A 26500-nucleotide genomic window follows, 5' to 3' on the forward strand; every position below is an offset into this window, starting at 1 on the left:
TGCCCCCCCACCCCCCCGACTTTATTTTCACAATTTTCACAAATCTTCGATGTTAAACAAGCACAAACATGAGCGATGCATTCCAAAAACTGGGCGAAGGCGATGGTCGGCGCTGCAGTAACCCTCGAAATGACCTCGTCGTCGACGATTTTGATGATATGACAACGATTGGATCCAAGCTGGACTAGTGGGCCTCCACAGTGCAAACATATACTCTGAAAGTCTACGTGTACCCTATTCTGCAGCAAAGTGGGATTTGTGAAATGACATTAAAATCCTGCAATAAAGGATTATACAACACCTCAGTGTGAGTAGAAGATCTCCAGAAGACGTCCCTTTGAGCCTGTGATCCCCCGGGATGTGAAGTGACATATTGGGACGGGATAAGCACATTTCTCTCCTCTCTCTCTCTCTCTCTCTCTGATGTGTGACTGGGAGGGTTTTCACATCCTAGTTGATTTTAATGCGTTTAAAAAGAGCCTTTATAGAGGGCGAGGAGCTATCGAATATCCCCGGTCTGATTCTGTCCACATTGCACAGTGTTACTAAAATATAGTCATATAGGTTCATTGAATATTATCTTGTATTATCAAGAACAATTGCACAGGCCTTGAATCAATAGTTCATGGGTTTGAAGGATCGAATCCAGAGTTTTTGCTTAAATTCAGAGTGATTTTATTCATTTGCATGCATTCCTATCACTGTGATGAACTGGGGTCATGGTACAGATGTCGTCTTGCCTGACAACACAATGACACAGAACAATGCTTTAATGATAAAATACATCCATCATAAAAGACTATGTACAATACGTTCCGTTGTCTTTATTCCCCAGGACACAAATAACAAATTAAGGACGCACCTCCAATTGTTCATATTGGAGGTGCGTCCTTCTTATTGTCGTTGTGCGGTTTTGTATTATGCATAAGAAAACAAAACCGCATGGAGGCAGATACCAAAACAGCCACAGCAATAGAAATAATAATAATAATCATCATAATCATAATAATAATAATAATAATTATTATTATTATTATTATTTCTATTGCTGTAATAATAAGGTTTCGAGCTGCGAAACCTTATAATAATAATAATAATAATAATAATTGTTATTATTATTATTATTATTAAAAGGAGTTTGAAAAATAAATAAAAATACGTTCACAACAAGAAGCATGCAGGAATAAATAAATACATGTACTGAGTGGATTTATTTATTTTTTACCACCCCAGAAAATATAAATATGAATATTTCATGTTTCCAATCCAGATGTTAAACATCAACTGCGGCGCATTTCTAATCTATTAAGAACCGGCGTCCTCGTTTGATTGACATCTCTTTCCTCCAATGAGCTTGCGCCGTTTTCGCGGGGAAATTAAAAAAAAGTAGGCGTTACCCAGCTCACTCGATCGTTAGCGCCAGCGGCGACGGCGGCCACGGCTCCGCTCCCCCCGTTAACGTCCCCGCTCCCCCCGTTAACGTCCCCCCGTTAACGTCCCCGCTCCCCCCGTTAACCTCCCCCCGTTAACGTCCCCGCTCCCCCCGTTAACGTCCCCGCCAGCCGGAACGCGTCTGTCGCCGGCCGCCGAGGATTGGGAACGCGTGGAGCCCGCTCCTCAGCATGTTCGACCGGAGGAAGAGGCAGAGTTTGACCCTGAAGGTGGAGGAGGAGGAGTTCCGACGGGTGGCGGTGCGGAGGAGGACGAAGGAGGAGCCGAGCTCGTACGCAGGTGAGCGCGGCCTCGCCGAGCGGCTCCGCAGCTCGGACGTTGAAGCCTTGTGTACGATCCACACGGCGCCATTCCATGGCCTCGGCGGGGCGTTGAGTTGCCCCTCTTCGCCACCCATTGCTGAAGTGGCACCGGGGGGTTAGCGGTCCTGCCACGCGAGCGAAAAAGGTCGACGACAACGTGGACTATTTAACCCTGCAAACAGTGAAGACTTAAAACCCTGCACATGACTTCACACATCAGCCGTTATTCACCTAGAACTGGACATATCCGCGTCCATCTCTTCAAGTGTTCCGTTGTACTTTCAATGTAGCTCCACAAGATGTCGCCGCTAGCTAGTCTTTAGCATTAGCATGTAGGCGGTTAGAACCATCTCTAACATTAAACTTAACCATCTCTCGGCTTAAGCCTAGCCGACCTTACACCTCGGCTTAAGCCTAGCCGACCTTACACCTCGGCTTAAGCCTAGCCGACCTTACACCTCGGCTTAAGCCTAGCCGACCTTACACCTCGGCTTAAGCCTAGCCGACCTTACACCTCGGCTTAAGCCTAGCCAACCTTACACCTCGGCTTAAGCCTAGCCAACCTTACACCTCGGCTTAAGCCTAGCCAACCTTGCACCTCGGCTTAAGCCTAGCCAACCTTGCACCTCGGCTTAAGCCTCTCTAGCCAGCCTTGCACCTTAACCTTAAGCCTCTCTAGCCAGCCTTGCACCTTAACCTTAAGCCTCTCTAGCCAGCCTTGCACCTTAACCTTAAGCCTCTCTAGCCAGCCTTGCACCTTAACCTTAAGCCTCTCTAGCCAGCCTTGCACCTTAACCTTAAGCCTCTCTAGCCAGCCTTGCACCTTAACCTTAAGCCTCTCTAGCCAGCCTTGCACCTTAACCTTAAGCCTCTCTAGCCAGCCTTGCACCTTAACCTTAAGCCTCTCTAGCCAGCCTTGCACCTTAACCTTAAGCCTCTCTAGCCAGCCTTGCACCTTAACCTTAAGCCTCTCTAGCCAGCCTTGCACCTTAACCTTAAGCCTCTCTAGCCAGCCTTGCACCTTAACCTTAAGCCTCTCTAGCCAGCCTTGCACCTTAACCTTAAGCCTCTCTAGCTAGCCTTGCACCTCGGCTTAAGCCTCTCTAGCCTTGCACCTCGGCTTAAGCCTCTTTAGCCTTGCACCTTAACCTTAAGCCTCTCTAGCCTTGCACCTAAACCTTAAGCCTCTCTAACTTTATACCTAAAAAGTAACTGGTTAGACAAAGTATGATTTGGGTGTAATAAACCTTTATAAACGAATTTGCTAGGTGGCGCTGTGGCGAAACCTAGGGTCCTCACAGTGTAGTAGTATTACGTCTGTGAGATCTTAATTTCATCAAGGTGTGTGGGTGTTGGTGCCGATCAACATGTCCTTGAAGATTTAGATTTCCCAGACAAATGGGTGAGATTTTGGTCAAATATTATCTCTTTATTGAGCTTAAAAACAATTGATGGGCGGGATGCATAGGGAATGAGATCAAGGCGTGTATGTGTATAATATTTGTTAATTAATATTAAAAATAAAATAAGTCTCGTCATTAAACGCTATTTTAAAAATAAATGAATACAAATTACGAATTTCACTACTTGAAATCAAATATTTTCGTTTAAAAAATCAGTAACAAGTGCAGATGCTTTAACATTTCACTAAAATAACATTTTGATCAAAATCAGAATAAACATGGTAAGTAGGTCTAAATAATTAAACTTTGTGGTGGTGTATGTCTTCGTCAGGACGTCCCATCGACGTATTTTGCACAAGGAACATTTAGCGTCTGCTTTGGGTCTGAACTTAAATATCCCCAAAAAAAAAAACTGTGGATGCATGTTTCCCTGTTGCAGCGAGACATCATCTTTCTGTTTCTCCTCAGAGTTCTAGACGCTGCGTCTCTGTCTCCGATCCGTGTGTCTGTCTCCTGTGTTGACAAGCGCCACCTGGGGGCAGGGTTTAGTCCTATATCAACAAACGTGATTGGTCAGCGGTGAAGCTCTCAGATCAGCCTAAGATCGTCCAACGTGATTGGGTTCCCGTCGCAATTTGCTGAGCGCGGAAATCAACAGATCTGCGGGCTTCTCACCGAAATGATCCACCCAGCACAAATTCAAATTGTGCTTGGAGGGGATTATTAGGCGTAGGCTTCGGCCAGGTATTCTCCTTGCCCTCAGTTTGGTGCCGGTGGGGTGGTGTATGTGGTGTGGTTTGAGCAGCTACACCTGACCTGGATCTAGGTAATTGGGATCAGAGTGGCTGCAAACCTGCTGCTCGTTGGTTGGTGGAACAGGCAGAAGGTAAAACCCCCATCCCCACGCATACTGAGGATAGGAGCCCGTGTCATGACACATGCTACCTGCTCCTGGGCTAACTCCAGCTGGCTCACTCTGTACAATAAACTGGTGTTTACAACCAGAGAGCAGAGAATATTGATAGAATGACGGTTCAAATCTGCTTTACGAGCAGCTGGCAGATCTTGGACCAAGAAGTGACTGACTAAACTGGCGTGCAGAGAAGCGAAAAGGGGGAAGTACCAGGGTAGTGATAAAGTAGGCTTGAGCATTATGCACATGACCAGCATAACTTGGTCACACTTTCCATGCTGAGCATTCTGTTTTACCAGGGCAGGGCTGGTGAGCCCTGGTTCTTGCCATTTGCTATCAGGTCTTGGAATGCATTCTCAAATAATGGACATCAGGTAAGAAAATAACGGTTACAATGACAAATCCCTGTTATTCTAATTGTTGTGGTTAGACTTATTTAGATGGTGAAAAGCAGTTCACTATTTACTCGAAGTTCTCACTGTTTAACTTACTCCTTTGAATAAATTACCTCCCTTTGGATAAAAGCCTCCAATAATAAGTGCATTTGTCACCGGTTTTGGAACCGTCTGTGGGTCAGTCTCGTTCTGCAAAGCCTTCAATAAGAACGAGTCACAATTGTACAGTCATGGTATTAAATATTTTTTTCACGTCTCCTTGACAAGTATTGATTGCATCAAACTTGATTGAGGGTTGGACTGCCGAAATGTTGGTGGACTAACTAGTGTGTGTGTGTGTGTGTGTGTGTGTGTGTGTGTGTGTGTGTGTGTGTGTGTGTGTGTGTGTGTGTGTGTGTGTGTGTGTGTGTGTGTGTGTGTGTGTGTGTGTGTGTGTGTGTGTGCCGGGGGGGGGGGGCAATTTGTAGAAAATTAAAGTTCACTGAGGAAAATATTAATTTCCAATGAAATTTATGTCAAATTCGTTTTCCTCAGTCATTGACTCATTAGCGTTCTTTCATCGATGCTGTTGGGCATCAAAATATAAATAGATATTCCCAACTGTGGGAATATCTATTTAACATGCTGTATCGATCAGAAATAAAACTAAAGGTTTGTGCACAAACGGTAAATGTGTAACGGGTGAGTAGTTTTTGTTCAATTAAAAGGGATTTTCAAAAGTTAACTGGATACATTTCATTTTAAACAAGGGTATTAACATTTACTTGGCAATCGGTTAACAAAGATCTTCACGGGGGAAAATAAACTTGAAGAAGGAACCATGTTCGTATTATAGAAAAATACATATTTCGGTCGAGTGCTTTTGCATTCATTCTTTCCTAACTTTCATGAGGAAATGTATGTCGGTCGTCAGTGAGGTGTTGCTCACACTGTTTGCACACTGTTCTGCATATGTTCATGCAACGCATTTCCTAAGTCTAGGGCTCTGAAGAGGAACACCATGAGCAGATGAAAACTTGCTCAATGCATTTTTCCGAAAGACCACTAAATTACCGTAAATAACCACTAAATAGGCGGCTTATACCCGTACGTTGACATTTAGGGTTCCAGTCAAACTTGGGCATAAATATGTGGGATGTGCTACCTGCTCGTCCTCACTGTGCTTTGGCTTTGTTTTTTCCAGTGGTAAGCCACAGTGTGTGTGGCTCTTACACCTCTGGAGCTGCCTCTGGTGACGGCCTCTATGGATTGTTCCAGAGCTCCACGGTGAATGGAGAGGGAGCCAGCGAAAGACGCGCAATCAAGGAATCTCCTTTTAAACCACAAGGTAGGCTGTCTCTTCCACGCACACACAATCCTGAAACCTTTGACCATGACCCCGTTTTTAGGTCTCAAAATTATCTGGACAACCGCAGAGTAGAATACTTTTATTTTTTTTTTCTCCTATTATTATTATTTTGGAGTCGGTTCCACTACTATTTCGCGTTGCAATTGACCTGTAGGCCAACATGAAATAGATTTAGACTAAATAAGAATTTCCTACTTTATTTTCTCAAATGACGTTACTGGTCAAACTGAGGATATTCTACATTGCTAACTGGCAAAACGGCTTGATCAGATTATCAATATATTGGATTGCCTCAAGCTACCTATGCCCCTTGCAGTGTCTCCTAAAGCAGATAGTCTCCTAGTCCCTGTGAAGGCAGCAGAAGATAAAGTCCACAGTCCAAAGGGAGAGTCTACTCTGTCAACCACTGGTGTGGTGTCACCCGAGAGTCGCAACAGGGAACATATAGAAGCTAACAGGCAAGGCAACGCAGTGTCAAATGGCCTTATTAGTCCAGCACAGAATTGTCTACAATCCCCGAGTCCTGGAAGAAACTGGGCAAACGGACTCTTAAGTGGGGCGTGTAAAACGCACATTAGCCCTGCGAGAAGTTGTCAAGGGACGCTGAGCCCTTTGGGAAGCCCAGTTTTGGGACCTTCCAGTCCAGCCAAGAGTGGCGTTCAGAGTAAAAGCCCACTGTGCGGAGGCCAAGGGCGACGGAGCTCTGTGAGTTTGTCCCCGAGGTGCCACACCCCTCTCAAAGGAAGGCTACGGACGCCCAGCCCCATCCAGTGGAGGGTGGACAAAAGGTCCAAGTCCTGTTTGGGACTGCACAAAATCCATGGTGGCAAGATGGAAGAGCCAAAGATGTCTGCAGCAAAATCCTGCAGTGTGCCAGAATTGGTCATTCACAACAGCAGGTGAATGAACTACAACCTGTTCTCTGTATTTTTTTAATATATAGGTTCATATGGAATTATTAAATAGTGTGATGTCAAGCTCTCTCTTTTTGTGTTTTCTCAGCCTTTCCATTGAAGGATTAGACCACTCTACGTTAAAACAACTTCCATCTGGCAACTGCAGTTTTTCCCCTGGCAGCATCATTGACTCTGCCGGTCAAAGACTGTGTGATAACGGAACGGTTGGAGCTATAGAGCATCAGGTCACCGACGCTAAAGTGCTCTCTCCGGGCCGGGCTAGTTGTGTGGCATCGGAAAGGGAGCTTGCAGCCATCAATGGAAAGCCAGTGGGCAATAGCGGGGAAGACGGAGAAAGTCCCAGGGGGTGCGATTCCTCGCCAGCGCCGCTCCAGAACAGCGCAACTCCCGAGGAGGAGAGTCAGGAGAGTGTCGAAGATAATGAGGGGAAGAGGGAGGAGAGAGGGGAAGAGAAGCTGTACAAGATAGCCAATGAGCTTCTGCAGACGGAAATGGCCTATGTGGCTCGTCTCCACCTGCTGGACCAGGTCAGTGCTGCTGACTTCTGATGGAGTCGTGATATATAATTATGCTCCTTTACACCAAGTTTGTGTAGGTCTCTGAGGTCCCCAGAACATGTAAACGTCAGAAAATAAATACATCTGCAATAAAAACAAATTTTTATTGGTTGCTTGGAGAAATGCACAGCGGATCGCAGACAGCAGCCTACAGTCTATCTACCGACCGCTGTAAAAAAAAAAAACACCTCACTGGTTTGACGCATTTCACAGTGTTAGAAGGCCCACCAGACACCCAAATGTATGTTCACAAGCTCTGAAAGATTCTTCATAATAGGCCCTCTTTAAAGGATGTCTTGGAATTGAGAGCTTTGAAGAACTTGTTTCCTCATCAGATAAATTAGTTGAGTGCCATCAGAAATTCAAATTTAAACAGGGGAGAGAGTGATGTTGTTTTTGTTTAAAAAAAAAAAAAAAAAAAAAAAAAAAAAATACTTTTGTTTTGCGGTTCTTCTGTGCCTGTCCCTCTACACACGTGAGCCAGGAATCTTTTTTCTTTTTTTCCCGCATTTTTTTTCTTACTGGTTTATAAGCCAAGCTGAACTTTTGCCCCCTTGTCTCAGGTGTTCTGCGTGCGTCTCTCTGAAGAGGCTGGACGGGGCTCGTTCCCTGCTGAGGTGGTTAAAAACATCTTCTCCAACATCTCCTCCATTCACTCCTTCCACAGCCAGTTTCTCCTTCCGGACCTGGAAAAACGCATGAAGCATTGGTGGGTGCTCGCCCACAAACTCACAAAATTCCTGTGGACATTTTACACTTTCTCCCAAATATGCAAAGTTCTATGTCCAATCTTTGTTTTGATACTAAACGGTTAACCTTAATGGGTTATACTTTGTTGCGACCAATTTTGGTAAATTTCTACTAAATGACAGAACCGTGTTTAATATACCGTACGTGAGTGTTGGTACGCGAAAATATCGGTATATTCAGAAGGCAGTTTTATGCAATACATCTGTTCTCAGACGTTGTTTGACGTGTTCTTGACCCTCTGATCTGGCTGACTTGAGGTGGGAGCGCCCGGGCCTGGGCGAGGTCATGCTGCAGCACGCGCCCTTCCTGAGGATGTACGCAGAGTACGTTAGGAACTTCGACCACGCCATGGAGCTTCTGAGGACGTGGACGGAGCGCTCTGCAGCCTTCAGAAGCGTCCTCCAGGATATACAGGTCTTGCTGATGATGCACTTTCGTTAGGATGTTAACTAAGTACAGACTTTTGTTTCAAGTACTAAGCTTTATGTCACAAGAGCAACAATTTCTAGCGTATTTTGTGTGAGCCAAATCGAACGCAATTCATGTAACATCAGATTTTAACGGACACAAAATGAGCTAAATATAAACAAATGCGTATACAAAAGCATCAGTATGTATTCACTTTCTTCTTAAAGTTATTTTTGTTGACATGAGATTCCATAGAGCATTCAAATTCATTCTCTTCCCCATCCTTTCAGAGTCAGGACGTGTGCGGCAGCCTGAGTTTGGAGCACCACATGTTGGAGCCCGTCCAGAGGGTTCCTCGCTATGAGATGCTTCTGAGGGATTACCTGAGGAAACTGCCAGAGGATGACCCGGACTACAACCTCGCTCACAGTGAGTGGGATGTGCCTTCGGATGATCAGACAGACTAACAACCTGACAGCTTTTTTTGCTTACTTTTATTGTACTTTTTATATAAACTTTTTCACATTACATACAAAGTACAAAATCTTGGAAGAAAAACTGGACATTTTCTCATTTACATCCTCAAACACTGACACCATATGGCGTTTAGCAGTGGGAACATCCCCTTCCATCACTTTTGTCCTCTGCATCATTTCAAGTTAATCATCTGCAGCTGACTCAATACCACAGGGAATCAAATCATACCTTGGTGCAGATACTCAAACGGGTTTCTGTCTGTTATTATTTTGTAATTCTGTTCCATTTCATGTTTTAACTTCCAAAATGAGCAATATAAGCAGTATTGTATCTAATAACTCTAACCCTGGACATAGTAATTTCTTATTTCCAGCCCTATTGGCATCCTTCAGACAACACCACTGAATATGCATTGAACCTGATCAAACTTGATCCTTTTTTTTTCTTTTCTTTTTTAATAGTTTGCAGGGTCACACCATATTCTCTGTTTGTCTCCACCTGTAGGGTCCTTGGAGACAATCTCCATGGCAGCAGGGCACTCTAACAGTGCCATCGAAAAAGCTGTAGGTTGGTGTGTGTGGGGGTGGGGGTGGGTGTGTGTGTACGTCTACAAATGATAAACATTGACCTTGTAAATAAACTGCCATTATTTTGCGAAATATTGTTATCGCCTTTTTTTAATTGTTATTTCTGTGTGCTGCTGTAGGAGAGCGTGAAAAGGCTGCTGGAGATCTATGAGAAGGTTGGGGAGGAAGAGATCCTCAACCCGTCCAGCGAGTTCCTGCGGGAGGGACGACTCCTGAAGCTGGCTGCCAGGAACGCCTGCGCTATGGAGCGATGCCTTTTTCTGGTCAGACCACTCACTACACTGTAGCTCCCTAGGAACAATCCCTTTTTAAAATGGAAATGTTTTCTGTAATGTCAAGCTAATTTACTGATGCCATACTAGTACAGGGTTCCTGCACTTCCTCTGAATGGACAAATATTACACTTTAAAGTCATAAGTTAAATTGTGATTTGTCTAAAATTCTGTCTAGAATTTCTATAAATTGTAATAAGTGTATCAATTGACATTTGATAAAATGTCGAATCCTTTCAACCCTTTCATAATCAGAATTTCCTGCGTCACTCTTTATCCACGTTTCAAATTGTTTTGTTTTTTTTCTTCCCAGTTTAACAACTTCCTGCTGTGCTGCACTCCCAAGTTCAGCCTGATGGGGCAGCGCTATGCTGTGCGGGCTCGAATTGGGGTGGATGGCATGCAGGTGGAGCCCACCATCAATGAAGATCATCCACACACCTTCCAGGTTTCTGGTAAGGAGAAGATACTGGAGCTGCAGGCCAGGTGTGTTCTTCTGTCAGTAGGTTCTGTGTGCACAAAGAGGGCAATGAGAAGGATCTCTTCCCAAATGCAGTGGTTCTTATCTAGTCTAGGCTCAGGACCCAAATAAAAGCACAGCATTGGGAATTTGGGACACTACACACACACAAAAAAATAATAATTATATATAAATATAAATTTGCGCAAACAGTGGACATGTGCATACATGGTCTACTCAGAATGGACCTGCCAACTGGTTTTGGATCAGGACCCACCAGTGGGTGTCATGACATTTCACTGCATATGTATGACCATATGTATGTGACAAATAATCTCTTGAATTTGAGAACCACTGCCCTAATGAATAGTTTACCATAACTATGCATTAGGCCAGTGATAATAATTTTGTTAAAATACAGTTTGAAATACATCATACTTTTCTAATGAATATCTAATTTGTTGTTTTTTCTTTGTAGCTCTGAAAAAGAAAGAAATGAGTGGATTAAGGTACCAGTAATGTTGGGGTTTTTTTGTATACATAATGGCCAATGTTATGTAAAAGTACAAGGTTGTTGGTAAAACTTGTGGTCACTCATATAATCTTTGATTTTCAGGCAATTCAGGAAGCCATCAATATTTTCGAGGAAAAGTACAAAACATTCAAGTCTGCTTCTAAGGAGCTTCATTCAGAGCTCAGGGTATGTAGTAGGGTATTTCATTTATGCAAATAGATTGGGGGTGCCTGTGTAGGGTGCCTGTGTAGGGTATCATTTTAAATTTACAATACTGGTGCCTTTACTTTCATACTGGTTTATACCAATAGTAATTTTCCTTTAACTAGAAATACTCAAGTCATATACTGATTTTGAATCTGTCTGGCTTGATTTATTCATTTATTTATTTTATCTCCACCAAAAATACATTTGACACATTTACTTGTTCTATAAAAACTTGGTTGACAGACTGAATCAATGTGGCTGTACAACTAATTTAACTTGGTCACTCATTTTACTTTTAATTTTTTTTTTTTTTTTTTAAACATATGTAAAGTGGTGGGCAACAGGGCTAACAGGCCGCATGAGATGTTGAAAATGGCCCTGATCTGGTTGCCCAGGCAAAGGTTATTGTTGGGCCATGTACTTTAAGATGTGAAATCCAATGCCACATACAGTAATAAACATTTTGCTGATTGTATTGGTGAATTCAGTCTGTACCATAAAAGCATTAAATTAATAACCAGTGGTGATCAAGTTTTGGTCTGAGTGCCTGCGTTTTCTTAAATGTATATACTTATTTGTCACAGACAGAAGAGCTTGGACGCCGGGCACCACGTTGGATCAGAGACAATGAAGTGATGGTGTGTATGAAATGCCAGGAGCCCTTCAACGTCCTCATGAGGAGGAGACACCACTGCCGAGCCTGCGGCTGCGTGAGTGGCAGGACATAACGCATACAATCCTTTTCTTTTTCTTTTTTTTTTCTTATATTCACAAGAAAAACAAACTGGGTAGGGAAAAAAAAAAAACACCATTTGAGATTAGGACTTGTATCAGCCTGGAGGGGGTTATTTTGAGATTATGACTGTACATTTTCCCACTTATTTCACAGCTACTGAACAAATAAATGATTACATTGACAAGAATGATTTTGTTCCCAGTATGCCTAGTTTAAGAGCTTCTGCTAAGAAAAATCTATAGCAGTATAGCCAACAATGGAGAAAGCTGTTCGCCCTACAGAAAAACAATGAATTCTCTCTATATAAGGCTAAAGCTATTTACTGATATAAATATAAAATTGGACATGAATTCCTTCCATTAATTGTGAAATGATGCGTTGGAGATTTTGTTTCCTTGCTGAGTGTGTTTCCCGTGCTCTTGTAGGTGGTGTGTTGGAGGTGCTCAGACAACAAGGTGGCCTTAGAGTACGATGGTTACAAGCTGAACAAAGTGTGTAAATCCTGCTACTCCATCCTGGGGGCTGGGGATGGAGAGGTGCAGTCTGAGGGCAAGAGGAGGAGCTTGGAGGTAAGTCACAATGTCTTCCTGTAAACATCCGGGCACATCTTCAATGTACGATCATCCTCAACCAGTAAGAGCGTGAATACAAGAAGAACTTGCAAATCAATGCTAAGCCAGTGAAATGTCACTGAAACAGTGTTGCAAACGCTGATCTGAAAATTAATGAAATTACATTTTGGTGATCAAACGATATGTTAAATGGCGTAGCATGTCAGATTTTAATGTGCTATTTAGACCTTTATTAAACACGTTAAGACATTATATTTAGCACTTTCACAATGCCTGCTTGGATTCAGAGTTTAAGTTAATTAAAGGTAAATTGCATAATTATATTTATAAAAATTAAAAAAATCCGCTATGAAAATCAGTTATAGCCCGAGGCTTCACAATCCTGAACTCCAAACGCAAATTAGAAAATCCAAATTTCAATGACAAAAGATGAAAAATGTGATGCTTTAAAAAGGTGGCCTATAGAATATCTGGGTGTTATTAATGACCATCTGTATTTATTGCATGTTTTTGTTTTGTTCCACCTCCGAGGTGAAGTCGCCAATGGGGCCTGGCGGTAGTGTGATATTAAGTAGTTTCCTGCAGTACGGCGACGACCTCACGACGTGGCAGAGAGTGTGGTCGGTTCTACCCAGGACCGATCCGCTCGTCCTGCGTCTGTACACTGCACCACAGGTGGGGAAAGACGCATTAAGAGGGCCCTCAAAAGAATTTCAGGGGTCTGCAGCAAAAGTATTTAATATTTATTTGACATGTTTTTCTTCGCAAAATACTCTATTCCACAAATGATGCCATTTTTGTTGAGAATTACCACTTTTTGTCAGTTCAAGTTAAATGTTCCGCATCTTACATTAGCCTGTTGCAAACAAACAAACAAACAAACAAACAAACAAACATGACATGGCGACAAACCTTTTCGGTAATCAAAATCCAAGCACGTTAACATTCCACATGTTCACAGAGACGGCCCACGCTATCACACATAAGTGTACCCAGTAAAGCCAAACATGCACACTCCACTTAAACGACCTTCCACCGTCATCCAGAGTGAGAAGGCCCAGTTCAGCGTTCCTCTGCTGGGCTGCAGTGTGGAGGATTCCCCTCATGTGACTGCAGAGCTCCAGAGCCACGCCTGCTTCCGCCTGAGACGGTCCAGTTCCTCTCACACCTTCTCCTGCGACAGCCTGGAGCTCAAGGAGCGCTGGCTCGCTGTCCTGCGTGGGACGGGCCAAGCGCCCGGAGGCCCGGTAACTGGTTCTGAGAATGTGGCGACTGAAATGTGCTGCGACGCTGGTGGCGCCGATGTTGCCATCAGTGAGAATGAATATTCATGATTACATTTGGAGGTGAGGTCTCAGTACGCCGGTTGAGGTTCTCTATAAAAAATAAAATAATAATAATAAAATTTAAATAAAAGCTAGAATCAAGAGACTATCTGGGGAGGGGGGGAGGGTGTTCCTTGTCTGGAGCAAAGTGTCATTGCACTTTATTTTTGAAATGGTTTACAGTAAAATAAATAAAGTGAAGCAGTTTTAACATGAATGAGGCTGTTCATTACACAATGAAGTGGTTACAGTTTGCTTTGACTGTTAAGGTACAATGAAACGTTAATTTTAAGCACGTTCATGGCTGAGCACTAAACTGAGTGATTCACAGAGGCCGTACAGGATCATAATAACATTACAAAACACATTCATATGATCCCTTTGCTTCACAGATAAGACATCACAGCAATTTCATATTTACACTCAAATCAAACGATTGCTATATACAGTCAAACAACATAATTCACATAGATGGGGGGGGTGACTGCAACATCTACACAACCATCACTGAGACGCCGACTGTAAATGGTTCTGCAATTTGTTGCAATGCCCGACAACTTTAAGCAACGTTCCAGTCGTCTTAAATGTGACTTCAGTCTGATGTGCCACTGATTTTAACCATTTATCATTTAAATGTTATTTATTCCTGTATATTAATATTTGGCTAGTAGGCTACTGTACTGTAAATTCCCAGAGAGGTTATCGTTATGCTCTGTTCAGCTACACTAGATGCATCCAAAGTCAACATCTGATTTTGGAGTTGAGACCTGCTGGTCGGTGGCGAGTGTCGTTGAAAAGACAAACGCAACTGTGGCTGTAGTCAGACTACAGACAAAAAAACAAACAGATCAAGTTGATGTTTGCAGTAGCATCTTCACACAATGTTAAATTTGAAAGTGACTCTTTAGACCATCTTCACTTTTGTTTCAACTATCTCTGAATTCCTGTGCGAAGAGTGACTACATGGGACACTGAAGTTGCCATGTAGTCATCCCTCCCAAACTAGGATCCGGAGAACGCAGCAAACTACTAACACCTCACCATAGGAAATGGTGTCTTTAACTCTTTCTATGTAAGGGATAATCCATGGAAAGGCATGAGGTTGTAGAGAATTGCACAGCCTTTTTATGAATGGGCTGAACAAAGTGCACATCAGTTTATTGTTTCAATGTCTGGATTGATTTGAAAATTATAGTACAGATACTTTGTTCAGAAGTCATGTAGCCATTTTTTATTTATTTTTTGCTTCAATTAAATGCCAGTTTCACAAGTTAAATGAAATAATATCTGAAAGACTGAATTTGTTGTAATAAGTTTACTAGACAAGGGTCAAAAAACTGATTGGCAATCCTTTGATTACCAGTCTGTTACTATTGAGAACAAACAGGACATTTCTATATAAGCTCTTGGAATTTTCATTTTTTGGCCTATTTGACCAGTATCTTCTGAAAGCTGGTTTGTGTGCAGCCAAGCTAGGTGGAGCACGCAGGGCTGCAGATCACGGGGCGCTGCTCCCCATATGGTCCCTGTTAGAAGCTATGCATTGCAGGGATGTAAAGTAAATAGTCTGTATACCTAGAAGAAACCCATAATTTTCACTCATCTTTGATCAGCCACTTGTTACCGTTTTGATTGGTTGCATTCAGGATCAAACCTTAGTGTTTAGTCTTGGCGACTGACAGAAATCCCACATACACACACCCAAGCCTGCACACTACTGTACATAAATCGGAGTTACTATTTACAGGAAAGGCTGCAGTTTAACTTTCAGTGTTTAACGACCATAAATGCTGAGATAATTCTGGCTCAACCTTTTTTTTTTTTTTTCTTTCCTCCTTTCAGTCTCAAACTGTGCACCATAAACCCTTTTGTTCATTCAGCTTTCTCGAACAGTTGACTTGCTCTTAGTAGAAATCTTGAATCCTGTTGATTCCTGGACAGAAACACATTCAGAGAGTATGATTGTTGTCTGGAAGGGGGGGGTGAGGGATCCAGCAGAGAAGGAAAAATACTTTTGGAGTTTGTCAGGCTTCCGCGCCAATGACCGACGCTACCTGAATTGCAGTGATCGCAGCTACGCCGTTCGTGTAAACTCCGCCGAGTGGAGTCGTAGTGTGTCACTCATATTCCTAATGCGAGGCGACAGTTTCATCTTCCGTCGCCTTGCCGCAGGTTGTTGAGAGAGAGCGCAGCCACAAGGATGAAGCGAGCAACAAGGATGAAAGTGCTTCCGAAGACACTGGGCAGCCGATGGTGCAGCTCCTCAAAGTGGCTGGAGGCAGTTCCACAACTTGTCTAAAAGCCACGACGGATGAAAGACTTGACAGCTGGTGGCGGTCGACGCTCGCCTCTCAGCTGCAGCACAGCTGATCCGACACCAGCAGGGTGTCGTAGCCATAGATCTCCAGCAGGTGGAGCAGGAAGAGTCTGTCTCCGTGGGGATCCAGGCCCATGGCCCTCACGCTTTCTTGGGTCAGGGTGGGGTCGGGGCTCCCCGCGACCTCGCTCAGCGTCTGGAAAATCCTGTTGTTCTGCTCCAGGAAAAACCTTGGAAGGATCGGAAGGGGACGAGAGGCTTTAGTCTATCGACCAGAGAAGAGACTGTAATGCATTGTCCAACTTTGGGATTTATTGTCACAATAAAAAAAATAATTGGCTATTTTATATGAATCTGAGATTAGATGGATATAAGGTCTCACTGAGGCCAAGAGTGACCTGACAAATTATATCGATATAGAAATCCTTATGAAGTTCAGCTGCCAACAATCAGAATCATAATTAGAAATATTGAAAATTCAAATTCCAAATCACCCAGAGACATGAATGATGCCAACTTCAAGTTTCTTTGCAAACTACATCAACTAGCATTTGCTAACAAATTTAAAAAAAAAAAAAAAAATTCACATGTTAGGACTCCAAATGAGGTTGATCACATTGAACTATTTTGAAGTATATCGGACTAAATCTATTCCAGAGAAAACTCATTGTTTTAACGACATACCAGCAACATTGATTCTCGATCACCATAAAAGCTGAGGGAGTGGTCCAGCCCTAATTATTTATAATTCATATTCACGAGCTGACCTTTGAGTGAGCAGTACAAACTCCCTGAGCCGGACCAAAAGGTTAGAAGCGATGATAGAAAATATTGGTGGTTCAGTTACGATCCTATAAGTGATCTAAAGTCAGATTAAGTGCATCGCATTAGATGATTAAAAATTCTATCGGTTGACTTTCAACAGTTAACATTAATTGTATATGTTTCTACATTAGGTCTTGTGTACTTACAAAATGAAGAGGTCCTCTTCACTGGACACGCAGTCTCCATTCTCCTCCTGTGAGTACAGCAGCATCTGCCTGCACACACAAACAAGCAAAATAGGGTTTTTCCAGATAGTTTCACTGTGTTCACTCTTGTAAGCCAAATTAAAGTTGACTTTCCTGTAGATGTATATACACCTAGAAAGGGGATTATTTTATTTTTTTTTGAATAGTGAAGAATTTGTGACACTTTTAGCAAGAAAGTGAAGAGGTTTCCTGTCCAAAATTCGCTAATTTCCCGGACCCTTTCCAGCCAGGTGAAATTTATCGTTTGAAAAATTTTCATAATTGCACATACTTTCAAAGGCTGCTTTTGAATGCCTCTTTTAAAAGATCGCTGTTCTACCCAGAGGCCTCTCCCTATGTTTCGAGAGGCATCGTGACGCAAGAAGGTGAGATTCTGTCATTTTATCATTCCAAAAATCCCCCAAAAACCTTTTTCAACTCCACTATGAAAATAGAACTGATTCAGACCAGAGACCAACTAAGTGAAAGAAAAAAATTTAATGCATTGCGTCTTTTGAATATGGGGTCTGAGATTGAATCATGTTTGATTTCAGGGATCTAAGCCCCTGATTTAGTTATTAATGTATTAATCGCTAGTCCAAGGCCGTGCTGACCTACCTTTGCTCCGTCAGTTTGCGGTACTTGTCTTTGTCTGCAGCACTGAGTCGGAGCAGAGGTTTCAGGCCCTCCCTGTACGTCTTCACATTCTGGTTGTCCACGTACACGTCGTACAGATCCTTCTTCTCCTCAAAGATCTTCTCTGTCGTGCCTAAACAAGACACAAGCACACGTATGGATACTCTACAGAGAGGATGTGCAGGGGTTTCGTGTCAGGTTCATAGACGCCCTAAACAGCTGCTTTCTTATGCGTACAATGGGAGCTCTTCTTAGGAACATCCTTTTCAAAAATGACTACTGGATCTGAATATACACAAACATTGGCTCAGCAGGATCGATATATGTGTATATATAGCAATGGGCAATATGGAGTAATTTAGTATTTTCATGATATTCATAGCAAATTTAGGACTATATATATATATATATATATATATATATATATATATATATATATATACACACACACACACACACACACACACACACACACACACACACACACACACACATATACATACTCACCGGCCACTTTATAAGGTACACCTGTTCAATTGCTTGTTAACACAAATAGCTAATCAGCCAATCACATGGCAGCAGCTCATTGCATTTAGGCTTGTAGACATGGTGAGCATGATTTGCTGAAGTTCAAACCGAGCATCAGAATGTGGAAGAAAGTGGATTTAACGTGGCATGGTTGTTGGTGCCGGACGGGCTGGTCTGAGTATTTCAGAAAAAGAGGAAATATCCAGTGAGCGGCAGTTGTGTGGACGAAAATGCCTTGTTGATGTCAGGTCAGAGGGGAATGGGCAGACTGGTTCGAGACGATAGAAAGGCAACAGTCACTCAAATAACCACTTGTTACAACCAAGGTTTGAAGAATACCATCTCTGAACGCACAACACGTGGAACCTTGAGCATGGTTTAAATGCCTCGGCAGACCTGAGTATTGTTGCTGAGCATGTCCATCCCTTTATGAGCACAGTGCACCCATCTTCTGAAGGCTACTTCCAGCAGGATAATGCACCCTGTCACAAAGCTCAAATCATCGCAAAGTGGTTTCTTGAACATGACAATGACTTCACTGTACTCCAGTGGCCTCCACAGTCACCACATCTCAATCCAATAGAGCAGCTTTGGGACGTGGTGGAACGGGAGATTCGCATCATTGATGTGCAGCCAACAAATCTGCAGCAACTGCGTGATGTTTTCATGTCAATATGGACCAAAATCTCTGAGGAATGTTTCCAACACCTTGTTGAATTTATGCAACGAAGAATTAAGGCAGTTCTAAAGGCAAAAGGGGGTCCAACCCGGACTAGCAGGTTCTACCTAATAAAGTGGCCGGTGAGTATATATACAGTATAGATAGATATACTGTATATAGATGGATATAAAGAGATATATAGATATTTAGCATGTTATCACAATCAAACTGCCGCTCATTCATTGAAAGAAAAGATGCTGGAAGGGGTCTTCTGTGGCTGCAGGGCGGGGTGCTCAGGGCTTTCCTGTGGCCGTGGAGTGTCTATACGGCTGCGGGGCTCAGGCGGCTTTGGGGCCTTTTCCGCTACTTGAAGGCGCTACGATATAATACTGACCTCATACACCAGAACCAATTGGGACATGTGGCGTACACTCACCGTTGGACACATCACACGCACAGGTAAATAAAAAAAAAAAAAGTATGATAGACTAAATTTATACTCCTAAAATAATACTACAAATATTTCAAACATATTGCAGGTACAGTTGGATCATATCCTCTTCTCAGCATTAGTTTATACGACAAAATAAAGCATAACATAAGATTAGTGGTGTTAGGTATGTATTATAGTTTTCCGGGTTCTCTGAAACGCAGCATGATTTTCCGCGTTGACCTTGAATGCCGCGTTGGCTTCCCCGTTCTGTTAGCTCCCCCGTTCTGTTAGCTCCTGGTTGCCCTAATTAATAATAATCAAGGCGATAATCAATTGCGAATGAGCAGAGACGGAAACCGGACTTATATAATATCGGTTCATGATGTCACAAAGTGGCCCGCTACTGATACTAATCAAATAGTCTCGACGTTCTTCTACTTCCGTTAAAATTACGACAGTTTTCACATGTCTTTGTGTACTGCGGATATCATGTTCCAGAAACTTTTAGTCCTAAAAACGCAGAGAAGATAATAAAAATAATAATAATATCAGTGATAACATCTCTAGTGTCCACTCACATGCTACGTAGGCTAGCTCATTCTCCAGTGCGCTGATATCGGCCACGTTGACGTAGAAAAAGGGGCGGAACTCTGGGACGGCCACACCCACCCCAGGGATGGAGATGTTCGCCAGACAACAGCAGCAGTACACTGGGAAATAGGGGATAAGTGAACAAAAAATATATACATTAAAAAGTGATTGTGTGTGTATTCGATAGGGAAAGGCAGTGTTCCAAGACCATCACGTGTCCGATATTTTGTATATGGTATTGATACGTATAGTCCACGACAAATAAACTTAAACTGTAAAGACCAAACGCTGTTCCCAACGAGCACAGAAAAATCATCAAATATCATGCAATGCTCTTATATTCAGTTCAATTCATCGATCAAATAATATCTAATTAACTGGTTGCATCAATTTTTCCATTGAACATCCTCAAAAGATGTGCATTATTCATAGGAAAGTGGTTGTCACTATACAACTATTGGAAAAACAGTTAAGAACAGCAATTTTTCCCCCTTGGTTGCAACAGGTAATAAGGAAATCAGAATCTCTATCAGTGGTGTGTGTACTCTGCCTGCCCATCCCTAAAAACAAACTGCACTAAATTGGACCCTCTGCAGCACATACTAGTCCGTCCAGCTCCGGTCTGGGTGGAGGACGCACCCAGATAGATTTACACTTAATTAAACGCCTGAATTTCCCCCTGGGGGTAAATAAAGTGTTTTCTTATCCGAACTCTAGTGCTTTGTAGTGCAGTCAAGGCTCTCACCTCTGTAGCAGACCACGCCCACGGGCGGAGGGGAGAAGATGAGGATGCGTCTTCGCAGCAGAGCCAGCTTCCACATCACCATGATCTGCTCCCCGAAGAAGCGGATGAACTGGGACATGCAGCCGGCCGGGTGGGTGATCTGTGACGGTTTAGGGTTTGTTCATAATAAATAGTTTGAATATTGCTAATGTGGTATAATGCCCATATTACTGCATGCTTATATTACAACCGTCATAACGAACATACAATATGATATGTGTCAATAAACCCTCCTTACCGACTCCCTGGGGTCACATGATGATTGGCTTTCACTAATCTAATAATGTGTCATCGTGCCAATATATAGAATAAAAATCTAGAAGAGCTTTCTTCATGGTAAGGTTGTTAAGTAATTAACAGCTTTGGAAATATTTTTTTACACTATTGTGAAACAGGCAATTGTATCCCCTTGGTAGCAACAGATTAATGAATAACTGTTTAGTTTATATATTTTTTCCAATTCTCTTTTCATTGGGATATATCCAGGTCGAATAACTGCTTCATTAAAAACAAAAAAAAAAAAAAAGAAGAGGGATGATAATTGCACTTTCAGGGTACAAATTTAAGAGAAGAGTTTGTGTTGCCGGGGCTACAATCCAATAGAATTTTGTCTGTGCTTCGATAAAAGTGTGTCATCGCAGCACAAAAAGAGAGTCCATTGAATCCATCCAATCCATGGACACGGCCCTCTAAGTGTTTTGTATTACCCGTTGGGTCACAGAATGGTAATGGCCAACATTTCCTGGCATTCATGACCGTGACGCGAACCTCGTGTGTCTCAGTCATCCGGTAATCACGGCGACTTGAGATATCCGCAGTGGTGAGTTTAGGACCTAAGGGTGTATTTAATATGATGATATAATATCCTCTAAAGCAACACTCAAGGCCAATTACAGAAAACATTCCGTTAACATATAGTTCATCTTGCTTTTGATTAACTACAATTGTCAAGGTTCCTGCCCCTCCCACCTTCATTTCAGGGTGCATGCTGTGGTTGAGTGAAGCTCCCCACGTGTTGGCGGGACATGCAGTTACAACGCTGTCACCGCTGGGGGGCAGTAGTGCTCTCTTGTCCTCATAGAAGGCCTCCAGAGGGGAGTAGTGGCCTGGGGACTGCAACTGGAGTCTGGGCGAGGTGGGAGAACGACAGACAAAGATTAAATTGTAGATCATCTAAACTGGTCCTCCGAGTCAGAGCTTCAAATAGCATCTCCAAAGCGGATTTATTTTTAAACACACACACAGAAAAAACACCCCCCCCCCCGCATAATTTACAGATTCACGATTATTCACTTGAGAAAAGTGATTGTGGGATTTTACCGCCTTTCTTAAAGACACTGTCAGAGCCTTTAACAGGACACCACACAGAGCAATGTCTTTCTGACGCGCTGCTTGATTTACTGAAATCTCAAACTTTGGTATTAAAATAAATAAATAAAACGTTCAACATACTTAAATAAGTAAATTTGATACTCTGAAATCCTTCAGTGTGAGGTGAACTTATTTCACCAATATACGGTGCATAGTTCAACCGAGATAGGTTAAAAAAGAAATAATGAAAAAAGCACTGATTGGTGGCTTTATTCACCATGGAGGGATATCTTTTTATTATATTTCAGAATAGAGAAGTAGGGGTCAGGTGTACTAACTAGGTGGTAATAACACTGTTCAATAACTAGCATTAATATTTTGTAAAACAAGATTTTTCTCTATGAATTAAACATATTTACATTTCATGGTTTCAAGGACGTGCAGGGACCCAATGTGTAACCAGAAAGGCCAAAAAGTAAACCAACCGGAAAAGGCAGACAGTTCTTTTCTGATCCGTTATGTTCATAGCAAGATACAATTTAATCATGGCCCCCGAACGGTTAATCCCACAGACAGACCACTTAAGTAAGTTTGTGTTAATCCAATATTTGGGTTCAGGGTTCTCTGTGTGGAAGTCGACTGTTTGGGTGTGAAATCACCAGGGGTTCTGGAGATGGATTAACGCCGAGTGGTGTCCCCAGCAGCCGTGCTCGCTCTTCGACACAGAATAAGCTGTGAACAACAAACAGACCTAGCAGCCAAACGGTCAGCGCCAGCCTTGGGCTTCAAAAAGCTCGATGACCGTCCTTATTGAAAACCAGACACAAAGGGTAACTGTTGCATCTTGTCAGAAGTTTAATTATATGTTTATACATTTTAATGGGGTTCCTCAAACGCAAAAGACCGCTTATGGCAAGCCAAATTAGGTGAACCACAATTACGCATTAATCGTCAGTTATATTAATCGTCCACATTTGGAGGTCATGCCATCATTTCAGCTCTTATTCAGCAGATCTAGTCTGTGTGGTTCTAGTTTACTCTTGACTGAAAGGGGGGAAAAAAAAGCCCCAAAGATTAAGAGGAATGCGTTTCCATTCTGAAATGAGAATTTATCTACTCTAATGTCCATTTTTTTAATGACCACACGTTTCTGTGTTTTAAGTGGGATTAGACAAGATTTCTAATGTAAAATTACCCGAGAAACCTACTGTGCGATGCTAAGGAACGGTGAGATACTTGCATCTCCCACAACAGACCTCGAATGATGACCTCAAAACAGACGTTGACGTTTTACCAGCCTGCTCCACTTGCTAAAAAGTTTCTTTCGGGTAAAATAATCACAAATGAAGAGAGAGCCGGGGAAATTTAACGGAAAGACAAAAAAGATGAGTTATTAAAAAAAAAAAAAAAAAAAAAAAAAGAGGCAAGCAAGTCGTTCCTGCCACACATAACCTCATCTCCTCGTGCTCAACAGCAAATCCTTTGTACGAAACTATCACCGCATTCCGCGAATGACAGGAAGAGCGGGAGAACTCGGAGCGCCGGCGTCCGGGGAAGGCTGAGTGGAGGAGCATGACCAATGCAAGACATGAGGCTTGGTCAGCGGCTGGTAAGTATGGTGCCCAAACAGAGAGAAAGAGGCGGGGGTCAAAAGGAGAGAAAATGGCTGGATTGTGTATGAGGAATGTGTAACGGATCTGGCTATTAACAACCCCCCCCCCCCCCCGACATCCAACCAACACTGTGAAGCGTAACCACCGGCGTGCTAAAATTAAATATGTGTGTTATTATCGGTCGTGAGAAAGTGACAAAATAGAGGAAGGGAAAAGAGGAATCCCCAAAAAGGGAAAAATATTTCACTTTCTGTGGCGTGAGAAGGTGGAACAAGCTCCGCCAAGGCAGCGGAGGCTTTGCTTCACAGGTCGTGCTGTTGGATGGACCTTGTACGCGTCTCACCTGTCACAATGTGCCTTTGCCCTGGTTCGTGACGCACTTTGTGACTTTGTTCTGAAAGGCGCGACGAAAATACAGATCATTGTGAGCGCTCTAGTTTTTCCCCCAAAAACAGACCGAGCATCAAACCAGCCCAACGGGAATAACCCTGTGGCGGTGTGGCAACGTCTGTCAAACCAAGCGCAGACCCCCCTCCCCAAACACACCTGGATGTTTAATGCAATACCCAGACATGGATGTTCCATTAACCGTGCAAAACGAGCAGAGCACATCATTATTGATCTCCTTCATAGTGGTCAATTTAGAATATGTCCACCGTACAAATGAAATACATCTACGTCCCCGAGTGTTCGTAAGTCTGCGTTGGATGCAAGTCGGAGTTTAATCATGGAGCGTAATACGGTATTGATCACTGCAGGGAAATTATTCCCCCCACCCCGCCCACACGGAGGTCAGACATCAAGGTCAATTACGGAACAACCTCCCCCCGAGCTGACTGGGATTAAGTGCCTTGCTCAGCGGCGGGGGCGGGTGGGGGGTCGACCGTAGGCCCCCAGACCGCACCGACGGGCCCGGGCGCGGGGGAGGGGGGGCGTTACAGCTCCTCTTACCTGACCTGGTGCTCCAGGAAGCTCATGTAGCGGTACAGCAGGGTGTAAGAGGGAGACAGGATGCCCACCGACTTCATCCTAGCCCCCCTCTCGATGGCGCTCTCCACCGCCATGTTGGCAAAGCAGGCCAGGCCAAAGTAGCAACCCTTTCGGAAGTAGCTGCCGAGAGAGAGAGAGAGAAATGGAGGCTACGTTAACCCATGCCAGTGAAGAAACTGCCAGATGGCTGCGTGCTTTTTGCCAGGCAACACTTTCTGTGTCTTCTCTATTGCCAAGAGGAGGATATCGGGATGAATCCTAATACTTCAAAGCAGCTCCCTGCCCGGGTATGGAAGCCTTAATCCACAAAATTTAGGGGGCATTCCGGTACTACCAGAAAAAAACAAAAACAATTTTGAAGCCGCCTGATTAGCGTTCACTTTATTCATAATTAACTACAACCACCACTTGAAAACAAAGGACGCTCAGAGGCCTCTTAGACTGCGTGGAAAGACACGCACACGCACACACACACACACACACACACACACACACACAATATCTTACATGAAGTCTGTGGTGACTCTGTGGGACCCACTGGCGATGGCCTTAAACTCCACTCCGTCCAGGTCCATGTCTCTGGGCAGACACCACTCCAGCATGTTCCCTGCCACAAGCACGCACGGCAACACAGGACGTATTACTTTTCTAATTGGCCGATCGGGTGCTGACCGTCGGGGCGGCAGCCGAGCAAACGCGGAGAAGGTGACTCAGCCGAAACGGTTCTCCCCCCCCCCCCACCGCCTCATCGCCGTTGGCAACAACGTGCATCGGTCGGTCCGTACGACCCAGCTGCGGAGCGAGGACACGGGCCTTCTGAGATCCCAAACCACTTGTTGATGAACACGAGAGCGGCATCGTTATCCCTGTTTGACTGACATATTTCGGCCCCGAGCGTTCAGCGTTATGTAGAGCAATGCTAAGTACGGAGAGGATTTATTATTCTTTCCGAAAAACACTTATAGGCCGTTAATTATTTTGAGATCTTTGGGAAAACTGAATTGAATTAGTCGTATGTATTTTTTTTTTTTTTTAAAGACCGGTTGCCTCTGTTGTTCAGGCATTACATCTTGGGATTGCCATTGATTTGGCACGGGTGTTGGTGGGTAATCCGATAGGCTGGTCCTCCTGAGAGGCTCGCCCTGTCTTTACCAACAGCCTTCATTAAAAATGAATAGGCCCAGTCTGCAAAAAGAAGGGGGGGGGGGGACCAACAACCACACACACAGGCTGCCGAGTTTTCAACCACAGAAGCAGAAGTGTCTTGGCACCTTGGTTGCGGGGTGCGATCCAGCCACCAGCATTGTATTAATGAACAATGAAACAAAAAAGGAAAAATAAGTAGGCGCCTCACTATAAGCTCCCAGTGAAGCCTAAGAACTGTCGACCTGCCGTAGGCGACATGGATTTCCGTGTGAGGTGTTGATGGATATCACACATAAAGGACTGCGTTTAGGCGGGGCTGCCAGCTCCATTTGTCAGCATTTGCTTGGTATTTTATTTTTTATTCCTGTGTTTTATGATTATTTTTGTCGTTCCTCATTTGGTTTATATTAGTTCATATAATTGCAATAATAATAATAATATGAATAATAATCCCATCTGTTTAGATGAAGGTCTCACCAGATCTTGTATTGAATGTCACCACAAAGACCGAGACGATCTGGTCCTGTTCCTCCCACTTCACCATCCTGCTCTCCAGCGACACGTCCTCCGGCGCAGCATCCGAGCCGTCCTCCTCCGTGTCGGGGCGCGGCGCACAGTCCGTGCCCGGCGGGGTGACGGAGGTCGCGGGCGGGGCTCCGCCCGCGTCCGGGACGGACCTGGGACCCCCCGGACCGGCGCTCCACCCGAACCCCGGCGCGGCGCATCCCAGTGCGCGGCTGTTGGAGGGGCTGGCCAGCCGCTCCTTGTCGTGTGCTGCTGCTGTTGCGGCGGGCTTCTCAGCGGACGGAGCCTCCTCCCAGTCCAGCAAAGGTGCGCGGTCTGACCGCTCCACCATAGCGGCTGTCCCCACCTCGTCTCCCCGCT

At 43.7% G+C, this 26500-nt stretch overlaps 2 protein-coding genes across 2 annotated transcripts; one reads left to right on the forward strand and one right to left on the reverse strand.

The window, feature by feature from the left end:
* Window positions 1–1622: 1622 nt before the first annotated feature.
* On the forward strand, window positions 1623–13604 carry LOC307246412 (FYVE, RhoGEF and PH domain-containing protein 4-like; the record flags this gene model as incomplete). Its single annotated transcript, XM_080022326.1, has 15 exons — window positions 1623–1731; window positions 6556–6712; window positions 6816–7257; window positions 7851–7996; window positions 8295–8451; window positions 8736–8874; window positions 9427–9485; window positions 9629–9772; window positions 10095–10267; window positions 10720–10750; window positions 10858–10941; window positions 11547–11672; window positions 12124–12267; window positions 12802–12945; window positions 13317–13604. The coding sequence occupies 15 exons, from the start codon at window positions 1623–1625 to the stop codon at window positions 13602–13604; spliced, it is 2343 nt and encodes a 780-aa protein (XP_079878452.1).
* Window positions 13605–14112: 508 nt separating this feature from the next.
* Window positions 14113–26481, reverse strand: LOC307246304 (DENN domain-containing protein 11-like). Its single transcript, XM_080022205.1, has 9 exons — window positions 26093–26481; window positions 24977–25076; window positions 24431–24589; window positions 21525–21681; window positions 20517–20655; window positions 19759–19890; window positions 17541–17691; window positions 16884–16952; window positions 14113–16142 (listed from the first exon to the last, which is right to left on the reverse strand). The coding sequence occupies exons 1-9, from the start codon at window positions 26469–26471 to the stop codon at window positions 15947–15949; spliced, it is 1482 nt and encodes a 493-aa protein (XP_079878331.1). The 5' UTR covers window positions 26472–26481; the 3' UTR covers window positions 14113–15946.
* Window positions 26482–26500: the final 19 nt, after the last annotated feature.

This window comes from Zeus faber (assembly GCF_960531495.2).
Source record: "Zeus faber genome assembly, chromosome: 21".
NCBI lineage: Eukaryota > Metazoa > Chordata > Actinopteri > Zeiformes > Zeidae > Zeus > Zeus faber.

Coding starts and splice junctions, on each gene's coding strand:
- LOC307246304 (XM_080022205.1), bottom strand. CDS start 26,471: ATGGTGGAGCGGTCAGACCGCGCACCTTTGCTGGACTGGGAGGAGGCT. Junction 21,682..24,430: donor TTCCTGGAGCACCAGGTCAG/GTAAGAGGAGCT, acceptor CACCTCGCCCAG/ACTCCAGTTGCAGTCCCCAG. Junction 16,953..17,540: donor CGCAAACTGACGGAGCAAAG/GTAGGTCAGCAC, acceptor TTGTGTGTGCAG/GCAGATGCTGCTGTACTCAC.